The sequence below is a fragment of the Dendropsophus ebraccatus genome, chromosome 5 (assembly GCF_027789765.1).
Source record: "Dendropsophus ebraccatus isolate aDenEbr1 chromosome 5, aDenEbr1.pat, whole genome shotgun sequence".
In the NCBI taxonomy this organism is placed as follows: domain Eukaryota; kingdom Metazoa; phylum Chordata; class Amphibia; order Anura; family Hylidae; genus Dendropsophus; species Dendropsophus ebraccatus.
Genome location: NC_091458.1, coordinates 88,681,815 through 88,699,635, shown reverse-complemented (window position 1 = coordinate 88,699,635; position 17,821 = coordinate 88,681,815). Strand labels below are relative to the sequence as shown.

Below are 17,821 nucleotides of genomic sequence, written 5' to 3'. Positions count from 1 at the left end.
TTCCCTAGAACAGCGTCTGGCCCGTCGACCCTCCCTGGGTGTCCTGCGGAGGCTTGTGGCGGCCCGTGAACAACTCAAAGATCTTTTGCTGCAAAAGGTGGAGAAGCTTCTCCTCTACTCTAGGCAACGCTTCTATGAAAAGGGCAATAAGGCTCATACCCTCCTGGCAAGGATGCTCAACGACCGGGCTGCTGCACAGTCTCCGCAGGCTCTCAGGGATGGAAAGGGGACCCTACATTATCACCCTAAAGACATCTCCTCCATTTTCCACCAATTCTATTCTAAACTTTACTCCCTCCCCTCAACCCTACCATCGGACCCGGAGGCCCGAACCCGATGCCTTTCTGATTTCCTGAGCGAGTGTAATCTGCCTTCCCTGACCGCTACTGCGCTCGAGGAACTGAATGCACCAATTACAGTGGAGGAACTTACAGAGGTCTTTAAGGCCCTTCCATCGGGGCGGGCACCTGGGCCGGATGGCTTTTCCTACCTCTACTACAAAACCTTCTCTTCTGAACTGTCCCCTAAACTACTTTCCCTCTACAACTCCTTTCTCCAGGGTTCTCCTATCCCTACTTCTATGTCCCACTCTTTCATCACTCTTATCCCCAAACCTGGCAAGGACCCCCTGGACTGCTCCAACTACCGGCCGATCGCCCTCCTAAACTCAGACTTTAAGATATTCACTAAATTGCTGGCTACTCGATTGGGGTATTGGCTACCTTCCCTTGTTAATGCAGACCAGGTGGGGTTTGTGCCGGGGAGACAGGGTGGGGACAACACGAGGAGGGCCATTGACCTCATTGATGTCGTTAATCAACAAGAGGAGAGTGCCCTTGTGCTGAGCCTGGATGCGGAAAAGGCCTTTGACCGCCTTGGGTGGCCTTTTATGTTTGAGGCATTGCAATGCTATGGCTTCTCTGGGCCCTTCCTAACAGCGGTCAGGGCCTTATACTCCAATCCCACAGCAGCACTTAAATTCCCTAATATGTTGTCTGAGACCTTTTCCCTTTCGAATGGCACCCGCCAGGGCTGCCCTCTGTCACCCCTTCTTTTTGTCCTTTGCATTGAGCCCCTGGCGGCGGCGATTCGAAACTGCCCGGACATCAGAGGTGTGTCGGTCAGAGGCAAGGAGTTTAAAATCATGTTATTCGCAGATGATGTCCTCCTCACCCTGTCAGACCCGCTCATCTCCCTCCCGAACCTGCATTCCCTCTTGGGTACATATGGTCGCCTATCAGGGTACAAAGTCAATACCTCTAAATCTGAAGCTATGCCTCTCAATCTGCCGGCCCCCTTAATTGCCCAGCTTAGCTCAAATTTCAAATTTAAATGGACCTCTACCTCCATTAAATATTTGGGTATCCGCCTTACTCCCTCCTATCCGTCCCTATACTCAGCTAACTACCCAGCCCTCTTCCGAGATATACGGAACCTCCTAACTAAATGGTCCCCCCATTACATTTCGCTCTTAGGCCGTGTGGCGGCAGTAAAAATGACCATTTTGCCTAAACTTCTATACTACTTTGAGACGCTCCCAGTCCGTATTCCTCTCTCAGAGCTGCGAGGTGTCCAAAGAGCAGTATTTAAGTTTATTTGGGCGTCCAAGGGGCACCGGATCCCCAACTCGGTAATGATGAGTAGCAGATCTCGAGGAGGGCTGGGGGTCCCTAACTTTCTTCACTATTATTGGGCGGCGCACCTACGCCAAATCACGGCATGGTCCAAATATTTGGCGTATAAGAAGTGGGCGGAAATTGAAAAAATATGGCTAGCACCCTTCCATCCTAACTCTTTCCTGTGGCACTCCTCACCGCCTAGCTCCTCACATCTCTCACTCCTGGGACCTATCCGTTTCACCCTCCACATATGGTCCTCGTGCTCTGCCAGGTTTGAGCTCACTTCTTCTGCTTCCCCCCTGAACTCTTTTTTGCTCTTCCCGAACTTCCCTCCTGGTCTTCAGTCCCATACTGTCAAGCTCTGGGGTTCTAAGGCACTCTTTCAGTTTGCTGACATCGTTGATCCCATATCTCGTACACTCCTCCCATATGATAAATTGACTGACAAATATGCTCTCCCTCCCTCGGCGCACTTTATGTACCTCCAACTCCGACACTTTATGATGACACGTCTGGGGGCTCTCACAGTTTCTAAACCTTCAGCTTTCGAGCAACTAGTCAGAATGGGGACCTCCACTTCGGGCCTTATCTCCGACATCTATCGCATCCTTGGCTCCCCTGTAGAAGGAACCCTGGTGCAGCATGCCTATATGTCTAAATGGGAAACGCTATTAGGGAGGACTTTGCCTCCGGAGTGCTGGGCCACTATATGGGACAGGGCTGCCACCTCCTCCATATGTACTACCTATAAGGAGTCCCACTATAAAGTCCTGATGTTCTGGTACCGCACTCCGGAGGTGTTACATAAGTTCAATGCCTCACTATCCCCTCACTGCTGGAGATGTGCTAGAGAATTAGGCTCCCAGTTCCATATATTCTGGGAATGTGAGCTTATCCGACCATTCTGGAGGGAGGTGTGCGAGATATCATCCACTATCCTCAGTGTTACAATCCATAGGGACCCAGGCCTCTGCCTCCTTAACCTTTTCCCTAAAACTATCAGGAAAAAACAAGCCAAATTGCTATTGGTCCTCCTGACTGCAGCCAAGTCCCTAATCGCTAAAGGTTGGAGGCAATCGTCCTCCCCTTCCATTATACACTTTAAGGCTAGAGTCAGGGAGCTACGCTCCCTGGAGCGCCTTACGGCATCCCTGAACAATCGGCTGGAGGCCTTTGACTCTATCTGGGCCCCTTGGGACTTGTACTCCTCCCTGGCAGCATCTGCCACTGGTTCATCCTAGGTTCCCTCCCTAGTCCGTCTCTTCCCGTCGTTGTCTTCCCCTGTCCTTGTCTCCCCCTCCACCCCCTCCCCCCCCCCCCCCCCCCCCCCCCCCCCATCATTTCTTGCTCCCTTCTTGTCCCGCGTCTATGTCTTGTCCTGTCTTGTTTTTGCTACTGGACTAGTATGGTCTCAGAACCCTACCCATGCAGACGTTGTTCTCTCTGAACCCTGACCGGGATCTGGTAGCTGCTGTTTTGCTACGGTTTATTATTCTGAATTTCCTGCCTGCTCCTGTGGAGGGGCTAAACTGTCTTATCGACATTTATTTTACGTTATGCATTATAACAATGTTCTGCTGCCTCTACATATGCATCACCCAGTTTGTACAATTTTATGTCTGTCTGCCTTTTTGTTGGAAAAAAAATAAATAAAAATTACAATTGTTAAAAAAAAAGATGGCGCCGATGCCACCCCCATGATCGCTGTGATAGGCTGGCCAGTACCGGCCGGCCCATCACTGCGATCATACTGTAAAAAAACAGTTTTGCCGGGTTCTAAACACCTCAGCTAGGTGCGTCAGACGCATACGTTATTATTGCCTCCGACACCGTAACAGCCAGTGAGGATGAATGGGGGAATCCTTCTTTCCTCCATTCATCCCCATCCTCATCATCCAGTGACGTGTCTGGGGGTACCGTAGCGTAGCGCTGGCCTGTTGGGCCAGGAGGAAGCGCGGTGAGAGCGCGAGCGATCGTAGCCTATGTTCTTGTTTGTATCCACGAGCATGTGAACAATAAATAACCACTAGCAAGTATTGGACGTGTGCCGCATCATCTTTACTTCTATTATATGACTGTCCCAATAAGAGATGACGGTATGGCGTAAAATTCTACAAACTCTGTGAGAGTACCTCAGGGTACACTTACAGATTTAGGGTACGTGCACACTGCGGAATGGCGAAGGATAACCCTTTGTGCATTCCGCAGCTGGCACCCGCCGGCAGACTGATGCAGACGCGCGTCTCCACCCGTGTCATAGACTCTATTCTATGCACGGGCGGATTCCGTTGTCCGTCCAAAGAATGATCACGTTCATTCTTTGGACAGAGGGCAGAATCCGCCCATGCATAGAATGGAGTGTGACAAGAGAGGAGACGCACGCCTCCATCAGTCCGCCGGTGGGTGCCAGCTGCGGAATGCACAAAGGGTTATCCTTCGCCATTCCGCAGTGTGCACGTACCCATAGAGTGTATGATGGAAGGGACACCCGAATCCAGCCCCCAGATGTCCCCCCCCCCATCCTCGGAGTTAGTGGGAAGATCGTTCGGGACTCCATTTTACCAGAAATGTAAAGTACCATATGTCACGAGAAAACAATCTCAGAATCGCCCGGATAGGTAAAAGCATCCCGAAGTTATTAATGAATAAAGTGACACAGGTCATATTCATAAAATTTGTCTCTGTCCTTAAGGCCATTTCAGGCTCTGTCCTTAAGGGGTTAACTGTCTGATAAATAAACATATATTGGTGAAAAAAATTAGTTAATTACCTTTCTGTGGTCTTTCATGCTTTCTTTCATGCTTCTGATCCAAACTTTTCTGTTGTTTTCATTGCCCCATCCTGTAATGGGCTTCCTGTTTTTGCTGTACACTTAGGAATTAAAGTGACTCTGTACCCACAGTCTGACCCCCAAACCACTTGTACCTTTAGATAGCTGCTTTTAATCCAAGATCTGTCCTGCGGTCCGTTTGGCAGGTGATGCAGTTATTGTCCTAAAAAAAAATACTTTTAAACTTGAAGCCCTGTGCTAAACGGGAGTATCTGTGCCCTAACTTTGCACAACCTCTCTGTCCCTCTCCCCTCCCCTCTCCTTATCATCAGGAATGTTCCAGGCAGATTGCCTCCTATTCCCCACCTGTGGCAGCCCGGCACATGGGCTGGATCGTTAAGGACCTGTGCAATGTTCAGCATGGAGAAAATGTTTCAGTGACATTCCTAATGCTGAAGAGGGTGGGGAGGAGGTACAGAGGGGTGGTGCAAAGTTAGGGCACAGATACTCCCGTTTGGCACAGGCTAAACATTTTAAAGTATTTTTTTAAGACAATAGCTGCATCACCTGCCAAACGAACCACAGGACAGATCTTGGATTAAAAGCAGCTATCTGAAGGTACAAGTGGTTTGGGGGGGTCAGATTGTGGGTACAGAGTCGCTTTAAGCCATCTCTAGCCACCACTCTCTGTGTGGGAGGTCCTTGTGGGTTTAGTGGGAAGGTTATAGTAAAGGTGTAATAGGAGGGTGATAAAATTAGCTGAATTCCTTACTAGAATGTACAACAAGAACAGAAAAATATTTACAAAATGTACACTTGACTGAAAGTGGGACAATAGCAACAACAGAGCAGACAGTTTCCATCAGAAGCAAAATGAAAGCATAAAAAACCATAGAAGCATAGTAAAATTACTTTATTTATATATGTTTATTTATTAGGCGGATAAATTTTTTGAAGATTTTACCCACAGTCCGCTTAGTGTCTTTTTTTTCTTAACGGAAGGAAGCTTGTTGGGAAAATAGTATATATGAATAGATAGTTCCCATTGTGTGAATAAGTTTCCCGGTGAAAGATAAGGTAATGTGGTTCCCCATTGATCCACATGTATATTAGATGACTGTAACCTCTAATATCATAGTACTTACTACTAATGGCTGACAACAAATGTAAAGCATGAGGCTTGAATAAATGTAAATCTTGTATATCTCGACTGATGGAGTTAATTGTTTACAGCACTATGAATTGTTAACTATTTTTTCACTATGGCCAATACATGAGAGAAAAGATAGAGGTACCTTAAAGTAATCTGTCGTGGTGAAGTTGTGCAACAAAAAATGAATCCTCCCACCAAGCAGAGAACAGATCCAGTCCAGCCGACAAACAGCGCTGTGCCAAGCTCATATCTGCAAATTCACAGAATGTATGCTTTAGATACATCCAGTTGTAATCCACAATGCAGCAAATGTATGTGACCTACCACATGGTGGGAATTGTGTCATATACATCATTTGCTTTAGCTGTTGAACATTATTGAAGGCAGATTTTGATGAGGATGTTACACTTTTTGACATATTTTATTTGGATACATTAATAAGGCTGGGTTCACACTACATTTTTCCTATCCGTTCAACATATCCGTTTTTAATTGGTTACTTTTAAAGGACAGAAAAACGTCAACACTATTTTTGTGTACGTTTAACCCCTAGACGACCCTGGACGTAGGGTTACGTCATGGAAGTCTGTCCCCAGACGACCCATGACGTAACCTTACGTCCTGGGTGTTTTTCCCGCTATGAAGCGCGCTCCGGAGCGGAGCGCGCTTCATAGCAGGTGGGGGCCGGCTGCAATCAGCAGCCGGGACCTCACCGGTAATGACACGCTGCAGCGATCGCGCTGCCGCGTGTCATTAACCCCTTAAACGCCGCGATCGCGGCGTTTAAGTGTAAGTGACCGGGGGAGTCCCCTGTCACTTACCGATCGGGACCCCCGCAGTGTGACTGCGGGGGTCCCGATCGTTGAAACGGACTGCCGGAGGTCTCTTACCTGCCTCCGTGCGGTCCGATCGGCGATCTGCTACACTGAGCCTGCACAGGCAGGCTCAATGAGCAGATCGCCGATAACACTGATCAATGCTATGCCTATGGCATAGCAATCATCAGTGTAAAAATCAAAGTACTGGATGTAAAAGTCCCCCAAAGGGACTTCAAATGTGTAAAAAAAAAAAAGTTCAAAACACCAACACACTACCCCAAAACCCCTCCCCCAATAAAAGTCTAAATCACCCCCCTTTCCCATTATATAAATAAAACATATAAAAATAAATAAATAGATAAACATATAATATACCGTAGCGTGCGTAATTGTCCGATCTATTAAAATATAATAAGAGTTATTGCGAACGGTAAACGGCGTACACGAAAAGAGGGGAAAAAGTGCGCGGATTACCGATTTTATGTTACATTATATATTTAAAAAAATCAATAAAAAGTGATCAAAACGTCCGATCTTCACAAATAAATAAAACTAGAGATCATGGCGGAAAAAATGACACCCCATACAGCCCCGTAGGTGAAAAAATAAAACCGTTATAAGCGTCACAATAGGCCCATTTTATTAATATTTAATTGCCAAAAAAAAGGATTTCATAAAAAAAATACATATATAACATTAGAGAATCTGTGTAACCTGCATATGGTTGTGTTCCGGCTGACCTATAGAATAATAGTGTCATGTCGCTGTTACCATATAGTGCATTACGTAGACACAGGAACCCCCCAAACGTTACCATATTGCATTCTTTTTTACGATTTCAAATATCTTCATAAATAATATATTTGGAATTCCATCATACATGTTATGGTAAAATGAATGACGCCATTACAAAGTACAACTATTCCTGTAAAAAACAAGCACTTACATGGCCTGTAGATAGAAAACTGAGAGTGCTGGAGTTCTTAGAAGGGGAGGAGGGAAAAACGAAAGCGCAATGATCAAAATTTGCGCGGTCCACTGGGTCATTTTGGGCCTGGTCCTCAAAGGGTTAAGAAAAAATGCATCCGTTTCAATCCATGTTCTTTAATAATAGAAGGCAATGCAAAAACGGATCCAAACGGATGGCACACAATTGCATCTGTTTTTTGCATCATTTTTTCCCATAAAATGTGTACGTTAAACGGATAGAAAAAAACGTAGTGTGGACCCAGCCTAATAGGGAAGCAGATGGGTTTATAAACTAAAGGGGCTTATAAAGTAAAAAGCACTAGAAAAGTGGCTTGATGTGCACCATGTGTATAATGATCTGCATCATTCTGTATAAAATGTCAAAGTGATTTGAAAGGAATGTGGGAGATTTATCAAACATGGTGTAAAGTGAAACTGGCTCAGTTGCCCCTAGCAACCAATCAGACTCCTCCTTTCATTTCCCAAAGAGCCTGTGAGGAATGAAAAGTGGAATCTGATTGGTTGCTAGGGGCAACTGAGCCAGTTTCACTTCACACCATGTTTGATAAATCTCCCCCATGCGTGTGTAAGCTCATGGTTACATGGCTCAGCAGTTACAGTGTCACAATATTCTTTCTTAAAGGGGTACTCTGTTACATTAATGTGATAGCATATTGCTAGGATGGGAAGAAAGCAAGCCACAGTACTGATTAGGTCCTACAGTCCCTTCACTGTATTTTCCTATACATTGGCACCTGGCCACCCACTGTGCAAGGTAACAGCAGCACTATCATGCAGGAAATAGCAATAGGGCCACAGTACTACATTAGCCCATTCCTTCTCATGATCAGTGGGGGTCCAAGATCATAAAGAAATTTTTTTGTTAATGTAAAATCCCAATTTGTTGTGTAAAAAGGGCTGAAGACTAAAAGGTTCCATGTGTCATTCTGCAGCTGTTACTAATGTAACATCTAAAACTACAGGAAATCGCAGTAATGTTGCTTGAAGACTAATAAGCTAACTGTAACAAATGTTTAGGGACCACAATAAGTCACTATTTTTTATTTTTTTATTTTGCTGGAATGTGCATCTCCCAAATAGAAGTGTGAGATTTCCGCATCTGCAAGAGTAATTCAGAGAACAAAGAGGAGGCTAAAGTTTGTAATTGGATTCTTATATCCTATATCCCATATATAAGTGGGGGCTGTAGTCTGCTGAGTACTAAGAGACTATGGTGAACTTGAATTCCCTCATATTTTTGTATTATTAAAGAAGACTTACTTTGCTGTTACGTGGGTAGGATCAAAGAATTCCAGAGTGGTTTTATGTGCATAAAGGGAGCAACCAGCCAGTGAACTTATTCCTAAAAAATATCACAGTAATAAACATCTCAGTGCTTTAAAATAACCATAAGAGGTTGCAAAGATGAAAAGTGTGCTCAGTCCTTTTCCATCTACCACTGACACTTATCATATTCCTCTGATCTAATAAAGCCTGAAATTTGAGAAACTTGAATATTATTACCCGTTATGGTTACTGGAGATAGGTATTTATATTCCTAAAATGGCACAAATCTTCATTTCTTCTATTTGCAATTCTTCATAGGGATTTATACCTTTCTCTTGATCTATATTGCAAGGTAATTGGTTGTACTTACAATGTCAGGCCATGTTCACACGTTGTATGAACATCGGCCGTTGTTTGACCCAGCTGGGTCCTGGCATACGCGGTGAGCCCTGACATTTGCAGGTTGCTGCAGAATTTTTGCTTGTGTATTAGCCATGGCAGCGTGCAAACTGCACAGTGTAAACAAGTGTTAGTGGAATGCTGTCTATTTTTCTGCTTTTTGTGTTACACGTGGGGGTGTGGCTACCTCCTTTTAGCTTGCACTCCACCCATCTCCTGTGGGTGTTTTAAAAAAAAGCTCTGTGTCACATGAGGAGATGGCTACATAATGCAAGACTTTATTTCTTTATGTGAAATTTTCCATGCACTATAGCTGAATGATCAGACACTGGAGTTGCTGGCGTTCCTTGCTCTGCCGTGACGTTTTGGGAGGCAGGGCTCCCGTAATCTTGCGCATGATTAAGGGGGCCTGCCTCCCAAAATGTTGTGGCAGGGGAAGGCACGCCAGCTACTCCAGTGTCTGAACATTCAGCTATGGTACATGGAAAATTTCACATAAAGAAATAAAGTCTTTGAAGAAGACGACTAACCGTGAGTAAAATGTTCATTATATATACTCACCTATAAAGTGAAGTTGTATTATCCAGTACCATTGAAGTGCAGTGTACATAGACCGGTGAATGAGACACACACACGTACTGAAGACTTAACCGGAGGATTTTGTTGTTGGAATCTAAAGTAGTGCACGTTAGTCCAGTTGCCCAAGGATTTAAAAACAGGGGAGGCAGGACAGGGGAGGCAGGGACAAGACACAACAGTGAGCCCTGATGCTGCACCCACCAACTGTCCCTGCCTACTGGCCTCAAACGGCCCTAGGCGGCCGCGGACAACCACGTAGACGTTCCCTACGCTAAATACGTGCACACAGAACAAGACGGACAAACAAACACTAAAGAATAGTCAAACAGGCCGGGTCAAATCCAAACAGGCAGCACAGTACAGAATCAGTAAACAATCGGATAGTCAAAAAGTCAGGCAGGAGGTCAGATAACGAGTCGAGCAAATAGACGGATTAGGAACAGGGATCACAGTAGAAGACAGGGAAGCTGGGACCAGGGAGTTAACCTAATAGCCAGCGCTAGGACTCTGCCTCAGCTTTGTTTTTCGCTGACCAAGAGCCCAGTCTGGATCCCTATTGGACCGGCGCTATGATGTACCAAGTTACAGACAGGCAGAGAAACCTGGCAACCACACAGACAACACAGGTGTAAAATCAAGTCCAGAAGCTTCTCAGCTTAACTCCTGCATTGCCGGAAGCTGAGAAGCAATCGGGTGTGGCACACAAAAGCAAACACTAGGCCCAGTTGACACCAGGCTACTGCACATTCCTGACACAGAGATGCCGAACTGTTCAGGTTCAGCAATGTTCTCCGAACATGGGACACCCTAAGGCTATGTTCACACAACGTTAAAAATAGAGAAAAGGCAGATGATTTTGATATTCAAAATAACGTCCGTTCTTGGCACAAAGTAACTGACTACAATGGCAATGCATTGAAGTCAATGGGAAGACAGACATCCAATGCACACAATGCATTAAATAACGGACGTTTTTATGGGGGACGTCAAAATAATGAATATGATCATTAATTTCGGACGTTGTTCACACACAGTTTTACCACCGTGCTTTCTCTGCTTTTACTATTAAATTCAATGGACTTTTCAATGAAGCCGCACCCAAAGGGCAATTAGTAACCCCAAACTAGAATGATGTACAAACACCAGTCATTGTACTAAGGAAAGGATAGGCAGCTAAATGACATCCGTTATTTTAGACTCAAAATAACGGACGTAATTTTAAACGGAGCTCAAAAGATGTTGTGTGAACGTAGCCTAAGGCTGCATCTAGATGGACCAAGTGGTCTTTTTCTGCTGACATCTTCTATGTTTCTATGCATTTAGCTTGACGTGACAAGTGTTGGGGTTTGGAGAACATTGCAGAATTGGAACAGTTCGGCTTCTCCGCTCAACATTACCTACTACTACTTTTCCATACATGTGGATGGATGGATAGATAGATTGATAGACAAACAGATAGATACATTTATATATGTTTTTTAACGATAGAACTACATGTTATCTTTCAACTTAGTTATCTAGCATTTCTAGAAAATTATCAATGTGCACATTTCTGAATCTTCTTACTAGGTATAGCCAAATAGATTCAAGATTTAGTTTTGGTAATATACTACATAAGCCATTACCTGATAATAAAAATAGTATTCCAGCCAAAAAGGCAACTTTATCTTTCATTTGGTCAGTACCTCCTATTCTTGTACATTTCATACCAACAAAAGCAAACACTGTACCGAAGAATCCCAAGCATATGGCTGCAATCATGAGTGCTCTGCAGGCCTGCAAAAATCCTGGAGGTTAGAAGCAAAATAACATAGTCACATAAGATGAAATAGTAATCATAGTCATCCATGCATGGCACAATTTAAACAATATCCCTAGGCAAGTAAAGTCAATGAAGTATCATGGCTTCAATTAAAATCTGTTAATAAGGCTTTCATTTAAATATCTGTCACAGACATAAGAATATGCCAGGTTTTAGAGCAATCCAGCATTTCTATCTTGGTGTATTAATTTTTTTGTAAATGAGTGTACATATTGCTGCACATAGATTGTACTCACTTATACTAGTCCCTGCTGTCATTGTGGCTCACAATCTAACACTTTAGTCAACACTTTATTCAAAAGTTAGCCAAGCCTGTTGACTCTCCAGAGACCACTGACTGTCTAAGTGTATGGGGGCCTTGTGACTCTCCCTAGAGAGATGAATATTTGTATGTTGGATTCCTACTGCCTGACCCTTTCATAGCAATAAGCTGCACTACAGTTGTCTGGCAGCAGCCTACCTCTCCTCTCTTCCTAGGAAACAAATGAACACATGAACATTTATGTGTATCAGGAGGTATACCTATACCTTGCAGGACGTATGGCGAACATCTATGGTGAATGCAAATAATTACGTGCAAATGTTGTATATATGATGTGAAACCACCACCATTGTGCTGCAAGGCATCAGTACTTACCACTAAGCCACCAATATAGTGATCACTGGAAAAGTGAAATCAACAGTATATTAACATTAAACAATAAATATTTATTAGCTTACAAATCTACATTTTTAATTACTGAAGGTATCTTCCAATCGGTTAAAGGAGAAGTCCGGTGAAAATTTTTATTAAATTATTGCATTGCCCCCCAAAAGTTATACAAATCCCCAATATACACTTATTACGGAAAATGCACATAAAGTGCTTTTCCCTGCACTTACTACTGCATCAAGGCTTCACCTCCTGGATAAAATGGTGATGTCACGACCCGACTCCCAGAGCTGTGCGGACTGTGGCTGCTGGAGAGGATGATGGCAGAGGGATGCTCAGTGTCCCTCCAGTGGCCTGTATCCCTCAGGGGGGCAATACAATACTGTAATAAAAATGTTCACCTGACTTCTCCTTTAACTACATTCCTAAATAAATGGCATTGTCTATAACCTTTGATGATGCAGAGATGTTAGATTAACAGAGTAATCCCTTAAAATCCTGAAATTGACACTGACAGTTTTGGAACACATAAGGGACCTTTTTTTTTATAGTTTTAATCACTTCTTCATGGCCTCCTCTTTTGACAACAATAAAGTCTATCATACGTCATACATTATCACCTAGTTTATTAGTTCTTTTATTTAGCTTATATTTACATATACAATATATATACAATAGCATGCCTCATGTCAATGTAATATAGTAGATGCACTGTATGCTAGCCACCCTTTAATAACAGCATACACTAGATATAGGTCTCTTTGTAGAAAATCCCATTGAGGCTCTAGTTTGACCATACAAAACACAGATATAAGATACGCATTTATGGTGCGTTCACACCTACAGGATCTGCAGCTGATTTTCTGCAGCAGATTTCATTTAAATAACTGAACACAGCATCAAATCTGCTGCAGATCTTGTATGTGTGAATGCACCCATATAAAGGGGTATTCCATTGAATAAAGATTTTTTTTTTTTACATTTCTTCAATGCAGTTATATAACTCTGTAATATAACTTTATTTAAATTAAAAGTCTAATTCTGACAATGTAAGTCTATAAGACTACACTGTTGGAATTAACAAGTGACCAGAAAGTGGATCATGCTGCTGCCGTGCTGTCTTCCCGACTATATCTCCTGATCACAGTGGGTCTCAACAGTAAGACCCACTGAGATCAGTTACTTTTGATTCGCCTGTTGACATGCCAAAATATATTTTTAATGACAGGTGCTCTTTAATGATAGTGACCCTTCTGTAATATCTGTTCTAATGCATATACATTAGAATAGACATCACAGTTGGCAATGCAGTCTGTGTCACTGTGGCAGCAGGACAGTGTAGCAGGGAAAGTGGTGTATGATAGTTATTCCCGCTCGCTCTGCTACAGGCTGCCGCTCCTGCAGCACCAGTGACACAGACTCCTTTTTCCAACTCTAATGTCCATTCTAATGCCAGTACTATTTCAAGACAGTAAAAATGACATGGAAGTGTATAAGCATTTACAACTATAGCAAAATTATTTAACAATACTACAAAAGTAAAGTATTAGAAACTTAAAATATGTGGAGAAGTAATGAACAGTAAAAAAGCAACAGCTTGAAGTAAACATTGTACTACTGTACTTGAACTGTATATAATGACATAAGAAGTCCTTTAAAATCACAGGCAGCACACATAAAAAATGAGACGTGTCTACATGGTATGGTACTGGAACTGTAACACCATGTCTAGTGTTACTTATGATGATTGGTGTATATGCTAAGAAATGCTTACTAAATACAAGTAGAGTTCGAGAAACAAACTCTTGTGAAGCCAGTTATGTTATTACTGCCAGAATAAAAAAAAATCTAAGAATTATTCTGGTCTTAAAATGACCTGGGTCCTTAAAGAGTTAAATGAGTTATTACATACATTAAGAATCATTCACATACTATACATCCAGCTATAGGATAAAACAGCCAGCAGAGAGATGAGACTGACCCCACAGTTTCCCATACATTTGTGTGCAGTGACCCCTGTTGTACTGCTGTGAAATGTTGCATGCTATGCTCCTCTGTCAGGAGATTTACGCTAGACAGGTGCTAAAAGAGCACAACTTCTGCGTCATTTGTATCTCACTTGCTGGATACCACAAATATATTTGAACATAACCTTACATATGCAGTGTCATAAGCCAGGAGGCAAACAAGTAACTGTTCATTGATACCATATGTTAGGTCTTATATTTTAATATTATAATAGTGGAAAATAAAATGACACAGGAATGAATGGAAGACCTACTTACCTTCTACACGAAAAATGGTCAAGTGAGGTCGACAGTGATATGCGCCCAAAGCATTCCCTGCACAGTTCATCCACAAGCCCTGGAACACCCAAGTGGCTGTAATAACAGAACTGGCTCGGCTGGTCACTCTCCATTCGTTGGAAACAACTGCACCAATGACGGCTCCGGTGCCACAAATGCAAAAGAATAAGGCAATTATTTGAAATCCAGACATGTCTGGCAAGTAAGAAGAAGGTATCCTTGGCTGGATAAAAGCTCGGGTGGTCTAGTGGCCTAATTACAAGGACTCTACAAAAACATCTTGTCCTTGTAAAACATGGTTTTCTTTTCTCCCAGGAACAGTCCTTGCCGAGGGGCAAAGTACATCTCACTGGCGGTGAAGCACTAGGGCAAGAAGGACTACCACCTATTAATGGCTTAATGTGTTATAAGTAATAATGAAAAGCTCTGGATGTAACGTTACAATGAATCATTTACATTGTGCAGATAGTAACTTTGAATTAGGCTTTGTTCACACAACGTCTATTTTAGGCAAAATAATGGCTGTTTGATAATGACGGCTGTAAATAATAACCGTGATCATTATTGGCATCCATCATTGTAATTTTGCATCGTTGTTATTTTGCATAAAAAGACATTGGGGGACATTTATCATTTGCACCTTTTTTTGCGAATATTTTTAGCACTGTGCACTGGCTTATATGTTTGCAGCCTAGTAAGGTATTTATGAACATTCACATGTTGGTTCATAAATCACCTGCTATAGCTTCCCTGGCGCTGTGCATTTTACTGCAGGTATTCATGAATTGACCCTGGTTAAAAAAGTTCCGCTACCCTGGGACTGGAGTACAGATGCGAACGAAAATGCGAAAATTTCAAAATTCTCACATGATAAATCCCGGCTGAGAATATTCTTACGGATAACCACGCCCACAAATGTCAAGAAGGCAGAAAACTGGAGTAAGCTGTCATATTCACACATACACCGAGCTACACTGTTTAGTAAATCTGACGAAGGGCTGTGCACATCACACTTACGCCAAAAAATACTAAGGAGCACAAGGTACACTGCTTGATACATGTCCCCCATTGTGTGAACATAGCTTTAAAGTGATTTTACAGTCACAACAATCTAATGCTGAAGTTATGACAAACTTGGAAACAAAGTCCAAACTAATGATTAATTGAGCAATAGTGCTGTCCTTAATCATATCAGATGGCTGGAATCTACTATCTGCAACATGAGACTAAAACTATAAGCTGCATCAGTGTATGGATGACATGCATTTTTCATAAGTGCCTATGTTCTTGTTCAGGTTGTGTGTGGTATTACAATTCACCATCATTCACTTCAATGAAAGCAGGCTGCAAAACCACAAACTAAGTGCAAGAGTGATGCTGTTCCTGGCAAACAGTGGCCACGTTTTTCAAAGTCTGGATAACAAAATTGTACAGTATTAGTAAGTGCACTCACTGTATATACTGACAGCAGCTCCCTGTGTACCTCATAGAGCTAATATCAGACTCCCCTCCTCCAGGCTGTGCTGTCCTGGTCTGTGGTGTTTTGGTCCAAAAGATTGCTGACATGGAGAAACATGTGACCATGCCCCGCCCCCCAGTCTCCACCACTGAGCCTGTATATGCCTATGGAGGAAACTGGGGAGCGGGGCATGGTCACATGCTCCTCCATGTTGGCCATCTTATGGACAGACCCACCACAGAGCAGGGCAGCACAGCTTGCAGGAAGGGAGTCTGATTTTAGCTCTATGAGGTACACAGGAAGCTGCTGTCGGTAAGGGCTGTGAATACATCTACTTATACTACACACAAAACAATTTTACTAAAAGTAGCCAACCTCTTTAATTTCTGCTTACGTAGCACCTTACAAATGCTGTCCATTAGTAATCTATTCTCCACCATATACCATCAGTAGTGTTCTGTATAAACCATCCCCAGCATAGTGCAACTTGTTCAGGACGTATGGTTCAGTGCTTGCTGTGGTGCTGCTATTTAATTTCTGCAAACCCAGTACATCAGTAGCCCCTTCTTTCCTCATATGCCATCTATAGTACTATACTGTATAAATCATTAGTTCGGCACAGAGCAAGCCTGTTCAGTGCACTTTCACATGCACTATGTCATGACATAGCAAAGAGGAGTATGTGATGTGCAAGAGAAGTCAGGTAAAGGAAGAACCTGCATGTGTACTATTGGCAAGCAGCTCAGCCCTAGTCCTATCCCCTAAAATGTAGGGATATAGAAATAACTATGCACCAAGGCAGAGCCTAATAACCTACATGACAAGTTAAAATATGTTTTCAAATGTTTGAAGTGCAGCTTATGCAGTTTCAGACTCCTAACTACTGACTCATTCTTTTGAGCCAACAAAGTGATGTTATGATATAGTACTGAAACATGTATGACACTACATAGTGATCTTAATATATAGTACTAAAATGTGTGCCACTGCATCATAAATACCAGAGCTTACAACTTTCATTTATGATAACAAGCAGTTACAAGACCTTGCATCAGAGGGGTAAGATCAATGTATTTTATAATTCATAATAACATGAACACAATATGACTGGTTGCAACCTGGACCTTTAGCCATGCTCCTGGTTCCGATTCTGGTTTCAATTCCAGGTCTTCTCACCCAAGTTCTGTTTCTGGTCCTGTTGATCCTGGTTCCTTGCTGAATGCGCTTTTCTCCCTAGGCTCCTGACTGACTCGGTGTGAAAAATCCTGTGGCAGCAGCGTTGTCAGTGACATTCGAGATGCTGCTCCTCTAGTGGTCCCAGGGAGGGTCCGGAGACCCCTCCTCAGGGCAGATTTTTTGAGCAGACGCCATGCTGCTCACCTCCGTCATCCCTAGTGTGAACAGGGGTGGATTCGGTCCTGGTCTAATTGATCACATTCTGGTTAATGTCCTGCATTTTCTGGAGTGAATTCTACCAGCCCCTTTTATAGTTAATTCCTTGCCTTGCCGTGATTGACAGCCCTATCCTCCTGTCTTAAGGCCCTATTACACAAAACGATTATCGGCCAATTTCGACCATCGCGGCCTATAATCGTCTTGTGTAATAGAACACAGAAAAAAAAGGAAAAAAAAATTGGTCAGCTCTCCTAGAACACTGTTCACACTAGGCAGGAGCACGTTGCCATGGCTGAAATTGCAAACACACAAAAACACAGAAAAATGCAACAGCTCACCGCAACAGCAAGATACAGACCCACCACAGACATGAAAATAATTAAAAGCAGCCCCCCCAACTGCCCAAAAAATTCCCACAAAAATAATGAGTCTCTTGGTTACTATTTGCAAACAGCGTAAACTGCCTCACCACGATAAGGTGGACTCATATCGAGGCAGATCCTACACTGTATCTACACTATGGCCTCTCCATGGCGTATAATACGCCTATGCTCTGGGCATGCAAGATCCGTCTAATCCCTGCAAAAATAATT

The 17,821-nt window shown here is 43.1% G+C and overlaps 1 protein-coding gene across 1 annotated transcript in view; it reads right to left on the bottom strand.

The window, feature by feature from the left end:
• The window catches only part of CLDN10 (claudin 10), a 32,235-nt gene extending 17,668 nt beyond the window's left edge, over nt 1-14,567 (bottom strand). The window contains exons 1-4 of the mRNA XM_069970679.1: nt 14,354-14,567; nt 11,220-11,381; nt 8,611-8,692; nt 5,685-5,792 (exon numbers count right to left, since the gene is read on the bottom strand). Coding sequence (XP_069826780.1) covers nt 5,685-5,792; nt 8,611-8,692; nt 11,220-11,381; nt 14,354-14,567 — 566 coding nt within the window. The remainder of the gene's footprint in view (nt 1-5,684; nt 5,793-8,610; nt 8,693-11,219; nt 11,382-14,353) is intronic.
• Nucleotides 14,568-17,821: the final 3,254 nt, after the last annotated feature.